This window comes from Hoplias malabaricus, chromosome Y, assembly GCF_029633855.1.
Source record: "Hoplias malabaricus isolate fHopMal1 chromosome Y, fHopMal1.hap1, whole genome shotgun sequence".
NCBI lineage: Eukaryota > Metazoa > Chordata > Actinopteri > Characiformes > Erythrinidae > Hoplias > Hoplias malabaricus.
Window position 1 is genome coordinate 49,923,998 of NC_089820.1, and position 16,924 is coordinate 49,940,921.

General features: G+C 37.9%; 1 protein-coding gene across 1 annotated transcript in view; it reads right to left on the reverse strand.

Annotated features, from left to right (window-relative positions):
• Nucleotides 1-14,686: 14,686 nt before the first annotated feature.
• Nucleotides 14,687-16,924, reverse strand: part of LOC136678159 (sodium/hydrogen exchanger 5-like) — a 33,850-nt gene continuing 31,612 nt past the window's right edge. The window contains exons 13-16 of the mRNA XM_066656075.1: nucleotides 16,441-16,590; nucleotides 15,982-16,054; nucleotides 15,516-15,647; nucleotides 14,687-15,367 (exon numbers count right to left, since the gene is read on the reverse strand). Of these exons, the coding sequence (XP_066512172.1) occupies nucleotides 14,847-15,367; nucleotides 15,516-15,647; nucleotides 15,982-16,054; nucleotides 16,441-16,590 (876 nt within the window). The 3' untranslated portion in view covers nucleotides 14,687-14,846. The remainder of the gene's footprint in view (nucleotides 15,368-15,515; nucleotides 15,648-15,981; nucleotides 16,055-16,440; nucleotides 16,591-16,924) is intronic.

A 16,924-nucleotide genomic window follows, 5' to 3' on the forward strand; every position in this document is an offset into this window, starting at 1 on the left:
TCCAGAGCTTTCACTCTTTAATTTAGCAGCAAAACACTGTATCAGAGCAAATGCTGTTACCACATGACATTCTCCAGAGACTTCAATCTGTGTGTGAGACGATAATACACATTTAGAGAACATATACAGACTCACTCACACATTCACACTCCAGCTCCGCACTGGTAATGTCAGTGGGGCTGTTAGCTCATCACAAGAATGCTCCACCCCCTCTCTCTAACCAACTGCATCCAAATCTCTCTCTATCCCACTCCCTTGCTTTCTGTGGGGCTAAATCTCCTCTGCTCTCCACCCCCTCTTCCCAAACTTGCCTGTCGGAGCACGTGAGGCTCCTATCTGATCCTGTACAAGGCCTAAAGACAGCTGTTCTCAAAGCAGACTCTCTCTCTCTCTCTCCCTCTCTCTCTCTCTTTCTTATCCCTCCAAAAAGCATAGTGCCTTTCTGCCAAAGAAATAATCATACTCCTAATATAACTTCAAGTTAACACTATTCTGAAGTTGGAGATACCCACATCTCTCAGATTTCAAGGGAAACCTGGCAGAACACTATGTTTACTGCCAGGTTTCACTTTTTCAATTGTTACATATCATCGCTGTGCAATAAAAACATGTATCTCCAAAAGAGAAAAAAATCATTCTTGGCTCTCAATGGAAATCACTGTAAAAGCATTTTATTCCAAGTCATTTTTGGACCATTTCTATTGATCTATTCATCATGAAATGTTTATGCAACCTGAAGGACAGCTGTTTTAATAAACTCTGCCTATGACTTTAGAAAGGTCTTGAATTAATGTTTAGATGTTAATCACAGCATTGTTACAAGACACTTAAATATTCTCTATAGGAGTTACTTAAAAGCCTGTGGATTTGCTTCAATATTCACTATTTTGTTTGTCTTTTAAACATCCACATACTTATAAAATTTACAAGTTAATTAGAAATAATCATATACAACTGTAGTTGTAGTTTAAAACATTTTAATGTTCACAGCAAATTATAGACAATGTATCCTTTTCACAGAAATAATTTCTCTCAGCAGCAAAGCTAAATATATCATGTTTGCTTCTCCTGTTTAATACCCTGGACAATACTTTTGTCTGAGCTACTTGGCAGCTGGTGGGCTGCACTGTTGACAGTTGGCGTGTATGAATGGAAGTCGGGGGTCAGAGGCAGCACGTGTGAGACCGCTGGTTTTCTCCTTACATCAGTTCTAACATTCAGAACTCTCAGTGAGCTGCTATTCACATTATGGGAAATTTGGGGATGATTTAATGGTGCTTGAGCAAGACTTCCTGTGTGGACCTCTATGGGCTATGTCAGGAGCAGAGTAAACTCTCTCTGAAGAATTATTTACCATTTTGCTACACAGGCAAAGTCTCTTACAACTTGCTTTAAAACATTCACTGCCTCTATATAATGACCACTGAGTGCTGAGAGGAAAAAGAATCATGACTAAACAGGAAGACCTTGTCAGGATCTCTGTGACAAGACGGGCTCAGACAGGACTGTCAAGTTTATCATCACCTGGGGTTACAGGCTGAAAATGTACTCGTGTTTATATACCAGGTGCTCTAATAACATTTCATAGTCCCTTACCCGTACAATGTGGCTACATCTTTGAAGTTTTCAAGAATACTTTAATATAAGGTTTCATTAATTAAATTTTACCATGACTGAAGTAGCCTACTCTGGCTACTCTCAGTCAGCAATATTTTGATTAAAAAAAATCTGCAAAGGTTCAGTGAACGCTTTAATTGAAGTGTCCATATCAATGGATATGCTTAATTTATAATATATATATTAGACACAAAGATTTCTATAAATCTATGTGGTGCTGGTAAATTTGAAACCCAATCCTGACTCAGACCTTTTTTATATAAAATCTATAGACTTTTGTCACTTTTTGCTGTATATTTTTTTGCTGTAATTTAGTTTCATTATCATCTATTCCTGAAGAAATTACTTCCTGAATGCAGCATTTCTGTAGTATTTCCTCCAAAGCCACACAAAGAGGATTAGCTGAATCATGTGATTTAAAACCACATAAGATAAAATGCAACAGTAATAAGAACAACAGCATGACTGCACTTATCTAAAATATTTGAGGGGTCTAAATATCTGCTTGACCCTAACAATGAATATAGTTGTGCATCTGAAAACCTTTAAGAGCAAATGAGAATACAACAACAACAACAAAAAAGCTCAGTTAAAAAACTGCAGTAGTATAACTCACAAACCTAATAAACAGCTTTAAAGATATCAGTCTGAGACACTGATGACTGCACAAGTCTTTGCTATTTCTGCACCTCTTCAATATTAATTATCTTACATAAAGCTGCACAATATTTAGATACTGATTAATAAACCTTGGCTCACAAAATCTTTAAATCTCAAACCTGTCCCAAAATATCATGCCTCAAACCAAAATCTAAACTTACATTTATATAAACCCTGTCCCTCATCGAGATAAACACAGATTAGTTAAGAGTCACCATCATTGAATAAATCTTGGTTACAGTGAGAATCACTTGGTCCCCAAGGCATGACGCCCCTTTAACTCTTTAATACGGACCCTGACAGCACATACAATAAGACATCTCCTTGGGGAGAGCCAGTCAGTGACAACCAGAAAATACATTCTGAGACAATTAATTTATTTATATATTAAAATTATTTAAGAGTGTAACTTCACTATTCCTCCTGCATAAGTAATTAATCAGATCTTTTGGTTCTGACTTAAACAGAGTGGGAAAGAAGCCTTGAATTACTCTAATTAATCCCTTTAACATAGCCTCCTTTTATTAGAGGTCTAACAGTAAACAATTACAGATAGTGGACACAGTTACAATAAGAAAATATTGGAACGTAATATGGAAAGTCTTTCTGTGTACTTCCCAAAGAGTCCTGAGCAGTCCCCTTATCAATATATTAGAGTATTTGAGTATAAATGGACAAATACATTTGAACATTTGAAGAGTTTCATAAAGTCATTGAATAGGAAAAATGTGGGGAAATGAATAGGTGTGCGGGTGACAGTCCAGACAGAACAGACAAGAGCATAAAAAAAAGTATAATAACTCAAATGACGCAAAACATTAAGCACATTAAATACACCTGTTGCAAGGTCATAATTTGTCACCTCTCTGACCAGTAGGATACTCATCACTGCTGACCTTTTACCTACAGACATTCACATTTAAAGGCTAAGCACCACTTAATGGACCTCCATGAATATTTCACATTATTTTAGTTACTGACATATATAAGTATGAATTAAAATGAAAATAGCATGCTTAATTTGCTTTAAAACTGACAATTTATTAAATTGACGGAAAAACCTGAGCTCGCTACGGAAATTCTTGAACGCAACCGTGACGTCACTAGTGGACAACAACTGAACAACGGCGTGGTAAAACACCGTTATGACTGACTGTTATGACAGTATCTAGCTAAATAACCAACATTATTCATGACAATAGCCTAGCAATAAGCTAAACTCAAATTTAGAGGTACCGTTATTCTTGTAAATGTGATCGAAGTCGAACTCGAATTCATCCGACACTATAAACCTCCGTAATGCAACTACGTAGCCGAGTATAATCTGAGCCACCGAGTTTAGCAAGTCAAGCTAACATTAACTAACACCAATTAAAACATGCGAAGTAAGTGTACTTACCCTGTTTACCTCCATGCTACAGAGGCTCTTGAACACCTTTCGTTGGTTTCCTTACATGCCCATATTGTTGGAAAAGCGCCAGTGAAATGACCAGAACAGATAACGGAGTGAGCGGATGGTCGTTTCCAAAGTGCCGTTTAAAGTTGACAAATTTAGTCCATTTTCTGGATATTTTGGGATCTTTGGGCCATTTGTGCACAGATGTCCCACTGTACATTGAATTATTGCAGCAAACAATAACAACACACCTTTTCGTCACTTTGCATTAAACTTCTAGAGTTGTTGTCCACCATCTACGTCACAGGCAAGACACCTATTAGAGTTTCCGAACACAGTTGGGGGGGGCAACTGTCTTTTAAACCTTATTCCTTGAATTAGTAAGAAATAACATGTTTTCTATCAATAAACACAAGTTAGGAACTCAAATTCCAATGTATTTATATAGCTTTCATATATTACACTTATTTTATATTTCATATTTACACTTTCATATAGCTGGTGCTTAGCCTTTAAAGCCAAAATGTCTCAGAACAACTATTTAGCCCTCATCAAAGTGGTTCAGGTCTTCAAGCCTGTACAATTCTTCCAAATCCAACACATCAGCACTGAGAACCAATTATTTGCTTAATGTCTATTATTTTCCAGATCTTGTCATACCATAGTTACAAGGTAATCAATGTTATTAGTTCAGCTGTAGGTCTTAATATTTTGTTTCATCATTGAATTATAATAATACAATCGGTTATATTTGAATTACAAAATACATTTGTGTAGAAGACTTTTTTTTAAAGGTAGCAGAAAAAATATATATCTCTGTCAATAAAATCAGATTTGGCATGAATATCTTCCTTATGACTGAAAGCACTACAAGGCTTCTAAATTCCTTGAGTGCTTTGAATAGAATTTAGCACCAAATGATTAATTAAATTGGCCCAATGTAAAACTTCCAGACCATAAATAATAGGACATATTCTCATTCTAAGGACAACAGCACCTAAATGTGCACCTTTTAGCTATTATTCCAAGATTATTACAAGTATAAATAATGAATTGCATTCTTTATTATTATTTTTATTATTATTATTATACATTAAGCTCTGATCACAAGCAAAACAGCCCTTTCAGCTGTCACCTGAAGAATAATTTCCTCATCTCCAGTCTACCAGCACCCCAACAAAGAAGTAAATGGAAAGCTGTCTAAAGTGAAAGGGTCAAACTGCTGCACCATTGCAGCCAGCACTTTGACCAAAGCCCTTTCATATGACTAATAAATGCACATTAATGTAAGGGGCCATAACCTCTGTGTGCCTGTGTGTCTAGGCACTGAATTAATAGCTTTTCTGAATCTCTCTTCTTCCAGCATGGTGGACTGTGTAGAGGTAATGTGCATGAATGAAAAAAGTGTTCTCTTTAGGGTGCAGACACATGCACAAACAAACACTGTATTCAAGTAAAAATCAAATGTGATAAACATCTTGATAGCGAGACCAAGACCATTGCATACTGTGCTTCTAAAAGTCATAGAGTATTTACAGATGTAATAATATGGCATATTCTTTTACAAATATTTATATTTCACATATTCATCAAGACTGTGTTATAACTAAGACTAGAGTGACAATACACATACTAATCCACTGAGACCTTAAGGCTTCTGTGGAGGTATAAACGATTAAATCAGAAGTTGGCATCTAATAACACAGAAATTAAAGAGTTATTGAGACTTTTCATTTGATAGGACAAAAAAATTAAAGACCAAAAGCAAGTCTCTCAAAAAAGAATCAAAACTGTAATAAAGGCAAATTTAGAGAAATTTTGAGAAATGTGATATTACACTTATTATTACCGCTTGTTTGTAATTACTAGAGATGTATGAATACCAATACTATTTGCCTGATACCATGTTCATTTACTCGTACTCGTAATCGCAAACAAGACTCCGATACCAACATCCGATACCTTGTGCCTAGTGCATATTGCTGCGCTAATGAGCAGACAACTCAAAATATTGGCGTTCTGGAATTATTTCACAATCAGTGATGGCAACCCAAGCAAGAGCGGACTACAGAGAGAACCCAGGGGCAGTGAGTGAGCAGTGGATTTTCCTTTACTCAAAGTGTATTTCCAACACCATAGATAAGCTTCCCAGCCATTATCATATAACTGTTTTCTCAAAATTGCACAACACTGTGCAAATACATATCAAGAGCTTGTTGCACCTCATGATACTAATTAACAGATAGATAGATACTTTATTGATCCCAGAGAGAAATTCTAATTATTGGTGGTGTAATTTGAGAAAATGCTAATATAAGATGGACAGTTCCAGAAATTAACAACAAAGGTTTTAATTAAACAAAAATGTACAGTAGTACACAATTCTCCTGAATGCTTAATTCTAAGTAGCTAAGTATCAGTATCGGTATGTACAAATATACACATGCTTGTACTCGTTCTCGGTTGGAAAAAAATGGTATTCATGCATCCCTAGTAATTACTAGATAAATATACGTTTTCTGTTTTGTTCTTGTTGCTGAGAAATAGCTTGTACATATTGATTACTGTTTTGGAAATTTAATACATGAGCATACATTTCTGTTGACCACAAGGCACTGTGTTACTCTGTTCTTTAAGTTTGTGCAAATATTATCTACACATTTTAATTTGTGTTTCATGTCAAAGTATTTGAGGTTACCACCAAGTAAACAATGCTGTTGCCTTAGCCTATTACTTAAAAAAAGACTGAAAATATTTGGTCAAAAGAAGGCATTGCTGCACCACCATAGCCTGAAATGGAAAATTCCTATTCTTGAGTCTAACAAATCCACTTGAGCACAGCAAGCACATATCCGACAATCCCCTGCACAGTGACAATACAAACTCTCCATTAAGAATGTGCACAGGTTTTCCAGCCCGGGTAGCAATTTTCAGTAAGCCAATGGGGAAGGGGGGAATGTGCATGAGGGAGCAGTGCACTCTGTTCCACCCCAAGTAGCCCCGCAATTATGCCCTGAAAGAATAGGCTTATTCTTGGAGGTCTGGTGCATGCTGAAAGGCCAGACAGGGCCAAAAGACTTTTGCTCTGAGTGCGATCATGTTTCATAAGCAGATATTCATGACTATTTGAAACACACTGATTTTCTGATTACAGCAGCAGACTAAATAAAACTCTGTAAGACTCTCTGAGATTATAATTAGTTTACATTTGCACAGCTGACTAAGAGATGACAGCATAATAAACGATGAATTATGGGGCAGCTAGTCCACTACATGTTTCAATGTTAGAAAATCCTTCTTGTAAATGTTAATGGCAGCAAACAATCAGTTACAAAAAATGAACTATGCTAGTTGCATTGGCAATGCATTCCAAACACTGTCAATACATTCCAAAAACTGTATACTTAAGCAGTATTATGAGAGGATGTGATATTATACTAAATATCATAGATGTGATTCAGTCATAGGCATGAGGACACCAGCCATGTGCCGGAATATCAGCACAACGTTGATAGTAAAAATTGTTTTTATACAACAGTTCTACACAGGCAATTTGTTAATTAACATTAATAAGTGGCAACAGATTATGATGTATTTACTTATTCAATTATTTGGCCCCTCCTACACAAATATTTACACAACTGGTCTGGGACTGGACTGTATATATATATATATGAATGGAGGCGCTAATTAGTGCAGCAACGGGTTTGTTCTGGAGAGCCAGGGAGAGAGTGGCATAAAGCAGCTCTGAACGAGCGAGGGACAGAGTGATTGAGCAAGTGTTTGTAATCTTATATCATCACGTTTCTGTAATAATATCAGGTGCTGAATGACTCTATATCTATTTTCATGTGTTTTATATAAGAAGGGCTCCTGCACTGTGGTGTTTGAGAGTATCTTTCTGTCTTACCTGCTGTGTTTGTGTGTGTGTGTGTGTACTGAGCAATGCTCATATTTTAAATTTGTTTTCACAACGGAGAAATTCAATCCCAGAGACTGTTCTCTGCAGAAACTGTGAAAAACATCCACACAGCAGACAATTTACAGGCATCAGTGCATATACGCTAACACAAAAAAGGCACCAAGTTATCAATTGTAATGTTGGCTAAAATTCCAATATCGGACTGATAACGATAACTAATAACATACACATACCTGCAAATAATATACTGGCCGCAGATATATATATATATATATATATATATATATATATATATATATATATATATATATATATATACGCAAAGGGGCATCCATAAACAAGAGCCAATATGAGTTTGCATTATGTCAAATTATATTATCAGTACTACTCACAACATGCTAATTAGCATGGTCTTTCGGATTACAAAATATTATAAAATGTTGTATTGGGTTGTTTTTACTTAAAGGTGATGATTTTAATCAAATTCAGAGGATTTTTCTATTGGCATGCTCAAAACCAGCCTACCTAATGTGTTTATGAATGTGTTTTTAAATGGGTAAATTACAGCGTTTGTAAATGGGTAAAAAAAACATTGTGTCTTGGTATATTAGGCTTTCTCTCTCTGCTCATGGCAGAGGAATGGCATCTTGAGGTTTTAGACATTGGCAACAACGCAAATTGTGGAAAAGTAAAATCAAGATGAGGATATTGTTATTCCTGTTCCATACGCAATATTGACTTACTTGTCCTGTTTTGAATTGCTTAAGGCGGAAACATAATATATATAATATTCAAAATATTCCCATCAACTGTGTTTCTTCCATTGTACATAACTACGTTTTAGTCAACCCTTAAAGCAATATCTAGTGTCAGCACTCTGAGCCTCAGTGGACTTTTGATCTGCCATTCACAGTAAGGTCAAAACCTGTATTTAATTCTACGGACACCTGGCTTCCTCTGAGAGAGGCAGACCTGTTTAAAACCTTACCACGCCTTCACACAGGTTTGAGTTTTTAAGGGTCCTACAGTCTGACCAACTACAGTGTAGCTGCCAGATAAAACACACAGATGCAACCTGAGACAAAGGGCAGTGTACCCTGGGTTTAACTCATTTAGATTGCTCCCATATGAAGTCTGGTTGTGCTTTTCTGCAAAGTACCATTCATAGCTAACTAGATGGCCCTGCAAAGGTGAACCAGACACAGCAGGAGGATAGTAACATGCCCTAGAGTGCCAAGACTAAAAGGACAGCACAACAAGAGGTTATACTAAACAGTCAGCAAATTCCAGAGGAACTGTTTTGGGGGAAAAAACATCTGCCTTTAAATGGACCAAAACATGTCAACAGACAAACCAATGCTACTCCCAACCATATTACTGCAAACTGTATTCCCATATCAAACACCAGTACATCTCATCACAAAGCACTGGGAACTTAATTACCCAACAAAAAGTACATATAATTACAAAACGTGCTACATACACACTGCTCAAAAAACTAAAGGGAACACTAAAATAACACATCCTAGATCTCAATGAATGAAATATTCAAGTTGAAATCAATTATTCAGTACATAGTGGAATGCAATGAGAAAATGTAAATCAAAATTATTATCCCAAGGAGGTCTGGATTTGGAATAATACTCAAAATAAAAGTGGAAAATCAAATTACAGGCTGATCCAGTGAAAATCCCTCAAGACAAATTAAAATGAGGCTCAGTAGTGCTGCTGGTTTGTTGCCCTCCTATGGCCCCCTCCAATTCTCCTGGTGTACTGGCCTGTCTCCTGGTATCTCCTCCATGCTCTGGACACTGTGCTGACAGACACAGCAAACCTTCTTGCCACAGCTCACATTGATGTGCCATCCTGGATGAGCTGCACTACCTGAGCTACTTCTGTGGGTTGTATACAGCGCTTCATGCTACCTCTAGGGGTGAGAGCACTGACAAAATGTAAAAGTGACCAAAACATCAGCCAGAAAGGATGAGAACAGAGAAATGGTCTGTGGTCACCACCTGCAGAACCCCTTAGAGAGGTTGTCTTGCTAATTGTCTCTCATTTCTATTTGTTCTCTGTTTCATTTGCACAATAGCAGGTGACATTGATTCACAGTCAGTGTTGCTTCCTAACTGGACAGGTTGATTTCACAGAAGTGTGATTGATTTGGAGTTACATTGTGTTGTTTAAGTGGTCGCTTGATTTTTTCGAGCAGTGTATTTATGGCAACCTCAGCACCGAAATGAGCCCTCAGGACATGTCCTTCACTTATTTTTAAACATTTTAATGTCAGATTTGGTCTGCAATAATATAAAAATATTAAGTCTGTGGGATTTGTTACTCCATACTTTCAACAGAATAAAGGAATAGCTTCTCAGATGTTGGACATAGGTCTGAAGCCAACCCGGAATCACCGGGCACAAGGCAGGAACACACCCTGGAGGGGGGCACCAGTCCTTCACAGGGCGACACACTCTCACACATTCACTCACACCTACGGACACTTGAGTCACCAACCTTTGGACTGTGGGGCATTTTTTGGACATTTTTTCACATTTCCTACTTTCAAATATTTTTTTAATGTTTGGAATTCAACAGAATAATGACAGTGAATGAACATGACGTGTGCTCAATAGGTTGATAATTAAAATCCAACAACTGCTCTACCACTGAGCTGTACACCAATTAAAATCCATCAAGTTAATGGGGACTGATTACGTTTATGACGTAAGAAACCCTGGCTGTCTGAATTAGCCTGTTTCAGACTATTTGGAACACTGCAGTTTCAAATGTGTAATGCCCAGCCGTGGTGTGACTTCTTACCTCTTCAAGCATATTACAAAATAAACTGAACAAAAACAATAGGGTTCCGAGAAAACAGCTACAATCCGTTTTTAAGCTTCCCTACTCTCTACGTTGGTCAAGAAATAACAGGTTTTACAATTTGACTAAATAAATTCGATAAATAATTTGACTAAGAAATTAGGTCTAGCCAGAAGCTGTATGATCCACAGGCTGCCATTTAGTGCAGTTTTAAAGTTTAGTCCCTTGTGAAGTGCATGAGATAAATGAGTAGGGAGCCATTTGAGACGTGACCTTGGTTAAGGCGGTAACGCTAACCTTGTGATAACATGCTAAATTACCTCAGCTTGTTATTTTTTAATTTGAAGGAGCACGTTACGTCCTAAGGCAAAATAAAAAAGCAAAATAACCGTTTTGGTTATTTCGGTTCGGTAACCTAATGTAACTACGGGTATCTAATATTAACCTCTGCTACTTAATGTGTACCTGGCAACCGATAATTATGAGCTATAATTTGTTTTTGTTTAGTGTGATTATAGCGCACAGAATTCACATAAGGATTTAGTTAGCTAATATTTAAAACTATTTCAGAGAGGAAATCTTACTTATAAGCGTGGTCTTTTAGGCTCCATGTTGGCCGTAAATTACACCCCATCATTACTGCAGCGAGCAGCGCAAAATGTAACGGCCGCGTCCGAACACACACACACTACTGCACTAGCTGTACATTCCGTACTCCTAAAAGCACCTCTGTGGTAGTGTACTAGTTGTGCCATTGCTACGTAGTGCGGAAATATGCGGTTAAGAACACACCCAACGGTCCGGGAAGAAAATTATTTCGCACTAAATTGGATATGAATTAATAAATTAATATTGGATATGATTAATTTGATTAGTCAGTCAAGGGCGAAATCTCTCCCCTACATTTGAGCTAAGGTATTCATAATATAAATGTGCAATACAGTACTGGAATTACAATAAAAACAAATATTTATTTTTATTACATTTTTTAAAAATCATTATTAATTAACCGATAAAATTAGATATTGAATTATAACCTCAAATAAACTGGACTGTCACAAGGAGGGTTTTGGAAAATGTTAAAACAACACATTCATACACAATATCAATCTTTTTGGAATAATATGATTTGGTTTTATTCTAATGTTTTCGGGTTTTTTTTAGCAAATAAACACTTACTGTTCAGATAAATGGCTTTTTAAATCTCATAATCTCTAGTGCTAAAAACACATGGTAGATGGATTGGTTACTCAAAAAAGTGTAAATAAGGGTCAATAACTCTTAAACTGATTGTAAAGGTTTATTTGACAGTGTGGAAAGGCTAATGGATTTAAATGGGAAGAGAAAAAGAAGCAGAGCTAGAGAGTACTTGAACATTCAGGAAACAGAAACTGGACATTCACATCAAACTTTTGTTCTCTTAGCAGTGACCCCATGACTGGTTTGGGTTTGTTGAAGGAAAATGGCACATTAGCACATAAATACACTGGAGCTCTTTGTAGGGGCTCATTGGAAAAGCCCTACCTACACCACTGGGAGTTTGTGTAGTTGAAAGGAGGGAAGATCACTTCATTATTCACTAGAGTCCCCCTCACTAGGCCTCCTTTACCTCTGAAGTGCAGGACAGAGCAGCTGGGACCAGGAGGGTGTATCTTAATGATGTAAGCATAAGCGGAAAAGTGAGGAATGATTCACACAGTTCAAAATTTCTGTTTGACACAACGCAGTGGTCTCTTGATTTTGAGATATTTTTCAGCATGTGGGGAAAAATATTTTTAAAGGAATGTTACAAAATTGTTCAGTGTAGCTGAGTTGTGTCTGTAGTTGTTTGTGTTAATATTAGTGCGTCTTTAAGGAGGAGCATAATGTTAGTGACAGCTTCAAGAACATAGTTGAAATCAGTAAACACACGACACATTAAATACTTTAAGAAAGCTTTCTCATTTATTATCTTTAAACCTGAACACTACCCACAGTGTACATTTTGGCACAGAGAGAGACTCTTTGTCTAGTTTCCATAAAACACCCGATGGGCAATAGAGCAGGTCCTGTGAACATTTACAATGTTCTACACCTTCTTATGTTGTGTGTGAATAAAACAGAAAAGCTCAACTTTCAATGGTAAAAAATGATAAGGGGGACGATCTAGCAAACATGGCAAGGTTAAGTGAGACAGCACAAAACTGGACTCCTCTACACTGTTTGCCAGGCACAACAAATATTAACAAGGCCCCTCAGATACAGGACGATTCAGGCTCGTTCTAAAGGCACAACATACACAGACATGCTGAACTCCACAACTGAGCCAAATGAAATGTTAGCAGCTTAAAAGTCATACATTTTTAACTTTAAATGGCTTTTGATCTCAAAGTGCAAATCATAATGTTTGCATAATACTACTTTACATCAACAAGCCTAAAGGGTTAGTATCTCATACACAGAGGTGGAAAGGTGAAATCTACTTCATTCTCTGGGTGAGTCTCTTTGGCAGTCCATATTCAAAGTACAAAGCAGACAGGTTAGAACAGAATACCATAAAATATAAAATATTTCAATCTCTTAGCTTCTTGTGCAGGTGTACAGTTGGTCAAACTGTAAATAACTAAAGAGGTACAATGAAAATCCCAAATTAGATTAATTCTTAATAAGGACATAGACTTTGAGCATTAAATTAATAATGGAATCCCGCTACATCCCAAACATAATGCACTGCTTATGAAGAGCCATAGTCATTTATAATCACACATACAGTGACAGACAAGACAGCATAAGGCAACAAGAGACAGAGCACATCTAGATACATTCATTTTGTTTCCTCTTGTACACTTTGGTCATTGGAAAAAAAAACCCATTGTGGATTGGTGGTTTAATGCAGGGGTTGATGTGTCATTGATTTGGCAAATGGGAGTCCCACAGCCCTGAAGATGTCTGTTGTTTCTCACTTCTAGAAAATGAATTCAAAATAAGAATAAAGCAATGAAAGTTGACATGTTTTATCTTCTATTCCCAAATTACCAAGGAAAGCATCTGTTGGGATGATTCTGCTTTTTGAATTTTTATTTGCGCTGGGTCCAGAGCCTACTCTGAATCATTGGGCGCAAGACAGGAACACCCGGTGGCCTGGACAATTTCACACAGCCAATCCACCTGCCAACACCTCAAGTGGCATCATTTATGAATCACAAGATCAAAAATATTATGATTGAAATAGTATAATGTAGAAACTATAATGGTTTTAGACTTGACTTTTAGAAAACCTTGGTTGTGTTACACTTTGATGATGTTTAGTGTAACAGGCTATATTTTGTACTTGAATTAACGTTAACATTTGTACTCTATGTGCCAACACAATGGCAGAATGACCCATGAGCTTCACCCCAATGTACAGGGAAATTAATAAGCAAAAGTAAATAAATAAAACTGTGACAAAAACAATGACGAAAAAAGCTTAGGGAATAGTGCTAGGTTTATGTGTCAAAGCCAAATAACATTTAGAACACAGCAAGTTTCGCTGATTAAGAGCACAGATACTTTAACCCCCTGTGACTATCATTGAAGATTTTATGATTGCTCATAACTACATGTGTGTTAAAGACATCATGCTGCCTTTATGATGCATATCTAAGCCTGTGGCGCCTAGGAGTATGTATATATAACCAGAGTTCATATATATAAAGTGTGGACAGCATTATTGAGGCAGCTGGCATTGTGCCCAAAATTAAATAAGACAGCAGAGACATAGAGACTGGTCACATGGAGCTGGTTCCTTTCCCTGTGTGCAGCACTGAGAGAAAATGGGCTGCTTTTTCAGCCAAGATTTCCCTCACAAAATGGAATCTGGGCTGTAACAGGGAGGCTTGGCCACAGTGAATGCCCCTTAGTCTCTGGCTTTTGTTTTGTTTTTGGATGGACGGGTGAAGTCGAAGAATAAAGTTAAGCAGTTAAGCCATAGCCATTAAGCAATCAGAGATTCTGCCAGTTTTTTTTTCTTTAAAATTTTTTAAAATTGGGTTTTAAAGGTTTAGAGGGTGAACTGGCTGTTAAAAAAACCTTGTTTAACAGACGCACCCAAAAAGGCCCTGGTAATGTGGTCTAGATTGATATATTTCAGTAGTGGTAATATCTTCACATAAATTAACTTTTTGAGGGCATTTACTTCAAACAAAAGATGAAAAATTAAATGGTTTTCCCAGTGTAAGAGTAACTGCTCTGTCTGCAGCTGCCAGTTTTTTTTGTTTCTTCAGTATGCAATATATTTTAAGGTGTAAAAAAATAAATTGCATGGGAAAGACCTGAGGCTATTGTTTGAGCCTACAGGAACGTGTCAAGAAAGCCCTGAAAAAAGAGAGCGTCAAATAGAGAGAGAGAGAGATAGAGAGAGAGAGAAAGAGAAAGAACGGGAGGGGTACAGAGGAAGAAAGCTAGGAATGTCTACAGCTGTGTTGGTCCTCTGCTATGTGGCTCGCTGCCTGATGGTGGCGTCGTTACCAGACTCCTCAGGTACACACATGGGTTCCTCCTCCTCCCAGAAGGCCCTGAGCTGGAGGGTGGAGGAGGAGGAGGTGGTGGCCTTGAGGATGGCATTAGAGGCTGCACTTCCTGCTGTTGCTGAGAAAGGGTGCTCTCCTCCTCCTCTTTGCCCCCTGGGAAGCGAAACTGGCCCAAGGCAGGAGGGGGAGGGGGTGGTGGTCTCAGGGGTCCACTTAGCCTGTAGAGGGCACTGACCCGAGGGTGCTGAGGCTCCTGAGGTACAGGAGGAGAAGACAAACTCTCCAGGGAGGAGATGCTCTGGTTCCAGGCCTGTTGTAGGTCTATGGGGATAATCTTGGTAGCCTCCACGGAAACACATGGAGGCAGGGCACTGCCCCCTTTCCATGGTAGGTTCTTTTCTCCACAGGTGGGAGATGGAGGGGCCACAGATGGGCTCTGACACACCTCCAAAGCAGCTGGCACTGTAGAACAATAAACCATAAAAAAATAGTTAATAGTTAAAAATGGTTTAAAAAAAATAGAAAAAAGAATATACACTGTTTCTGAAATGCCATTCATCCAATAGAGGTTTGGACTTTTATCAGAGTTTTCGCTGATCTTCTACCGCACCTGATTTGGGTCGTTCCTTTGGTGTGTCTGGGGCTTTGCGAGCCACAAATGTAATGCCAACATCCTCGTCTTTCTCTGGCTCTGAATGCTCTCCTTTGTCCTCATCAGACTCCAGTGGCACCACCACAGGGTCTGCGGACACATAAATACAAACTTTGTTACCAGTACAAATTTAGATATTGAGACACAGCTTCTATATAACCTTAGTAATTTAAGATACATTATATATGTAACTATTTTTTAATTATCATCACTTTAATCTTCCTAACTCTAAACCTCGTCCTTATATTAAACTCAGTTCAAAACCAAAAAAATAAGGCATAATATAACCCTAAGTCTGAGTTAAACCTAGCCCATGTTTTACTACATTTGTTAACAATATGACCAGATGTGGGGGCTGTGCACATGAAATACTTCCAGATTTTATGAAAGAATATTAAAATTCTGTTGTAAACACATGGCTTACCTTTGTCTTGCCAGCTGACGTTCCTCCTGGGTTTGTCACTGGCATCTTGCTCTTTTGCATCTGAGCCTCTGCGCTGTAAAATAGATATAGATAACAAATTTGTCTTGAGCAACAGAAAAGACTTATTATAAATATCACAGGTGCAAAAACCAGTAGAGTATCCTCAGTGAAAAATAAGATGGGCATTGATTTATCTTGTCTTCATCTTTATTTATTTCTCTCTTTGCTTCAGCCATTACAAAGTCATCCCATCAGACCATTCAAGACACACACATATGTATGCGCACACACACACACAATATGCCCTTGGCCAGTTGACACACACATGAGGCATAAACACCACCTCACATTGGATAGAGCATGACTTAGCGCGACTTAGAAGTTTCAGCTGTGTGTTGTGGGGTTGACCCGGCGGGTTAAGAGCAGAAGCAGATGGCTGGGGTGATGTTGAGCTCTTGCCTTTTTCTGGCTGCGGTCCTTCTTGTGCCGTTTGTAGTGTGTGGATTTGAAGGACTCCAGGCGGCTGCGCATGTTTCTCTGGAACACCTCCCTCTCCTGTCTCTCCTGATCCCCTGCTGTCATGAAGTGGCGGCTGTAGTGTGATTGGTACTGCAGGAGGAGTGGGAGGACAAGAGATATTAAACTTTGTTTATGGAACTACAGTTCTGAGCATCAGGGAACAAACCCCTGACCTCACATTAATTCTATGTATGATTTCTTAGAAAACAAATCAGTGCCACTGTAAAACTGATTTATTAAAAAGGTTTGTTTGAGTGATTCACTTGATTTTCTGGATGTAGATTCACGCTATTTAAAAAAGGACACAAAGTGTCGCTGAATTAAAGTACTGAACTTTTAAAACATTAAAGGCAATCAGCAATGCCCCTGTATGGAGAATGTTAATGCTGCTAAATGTGTGTGTGAGTGTGCGAGTTATACGCCC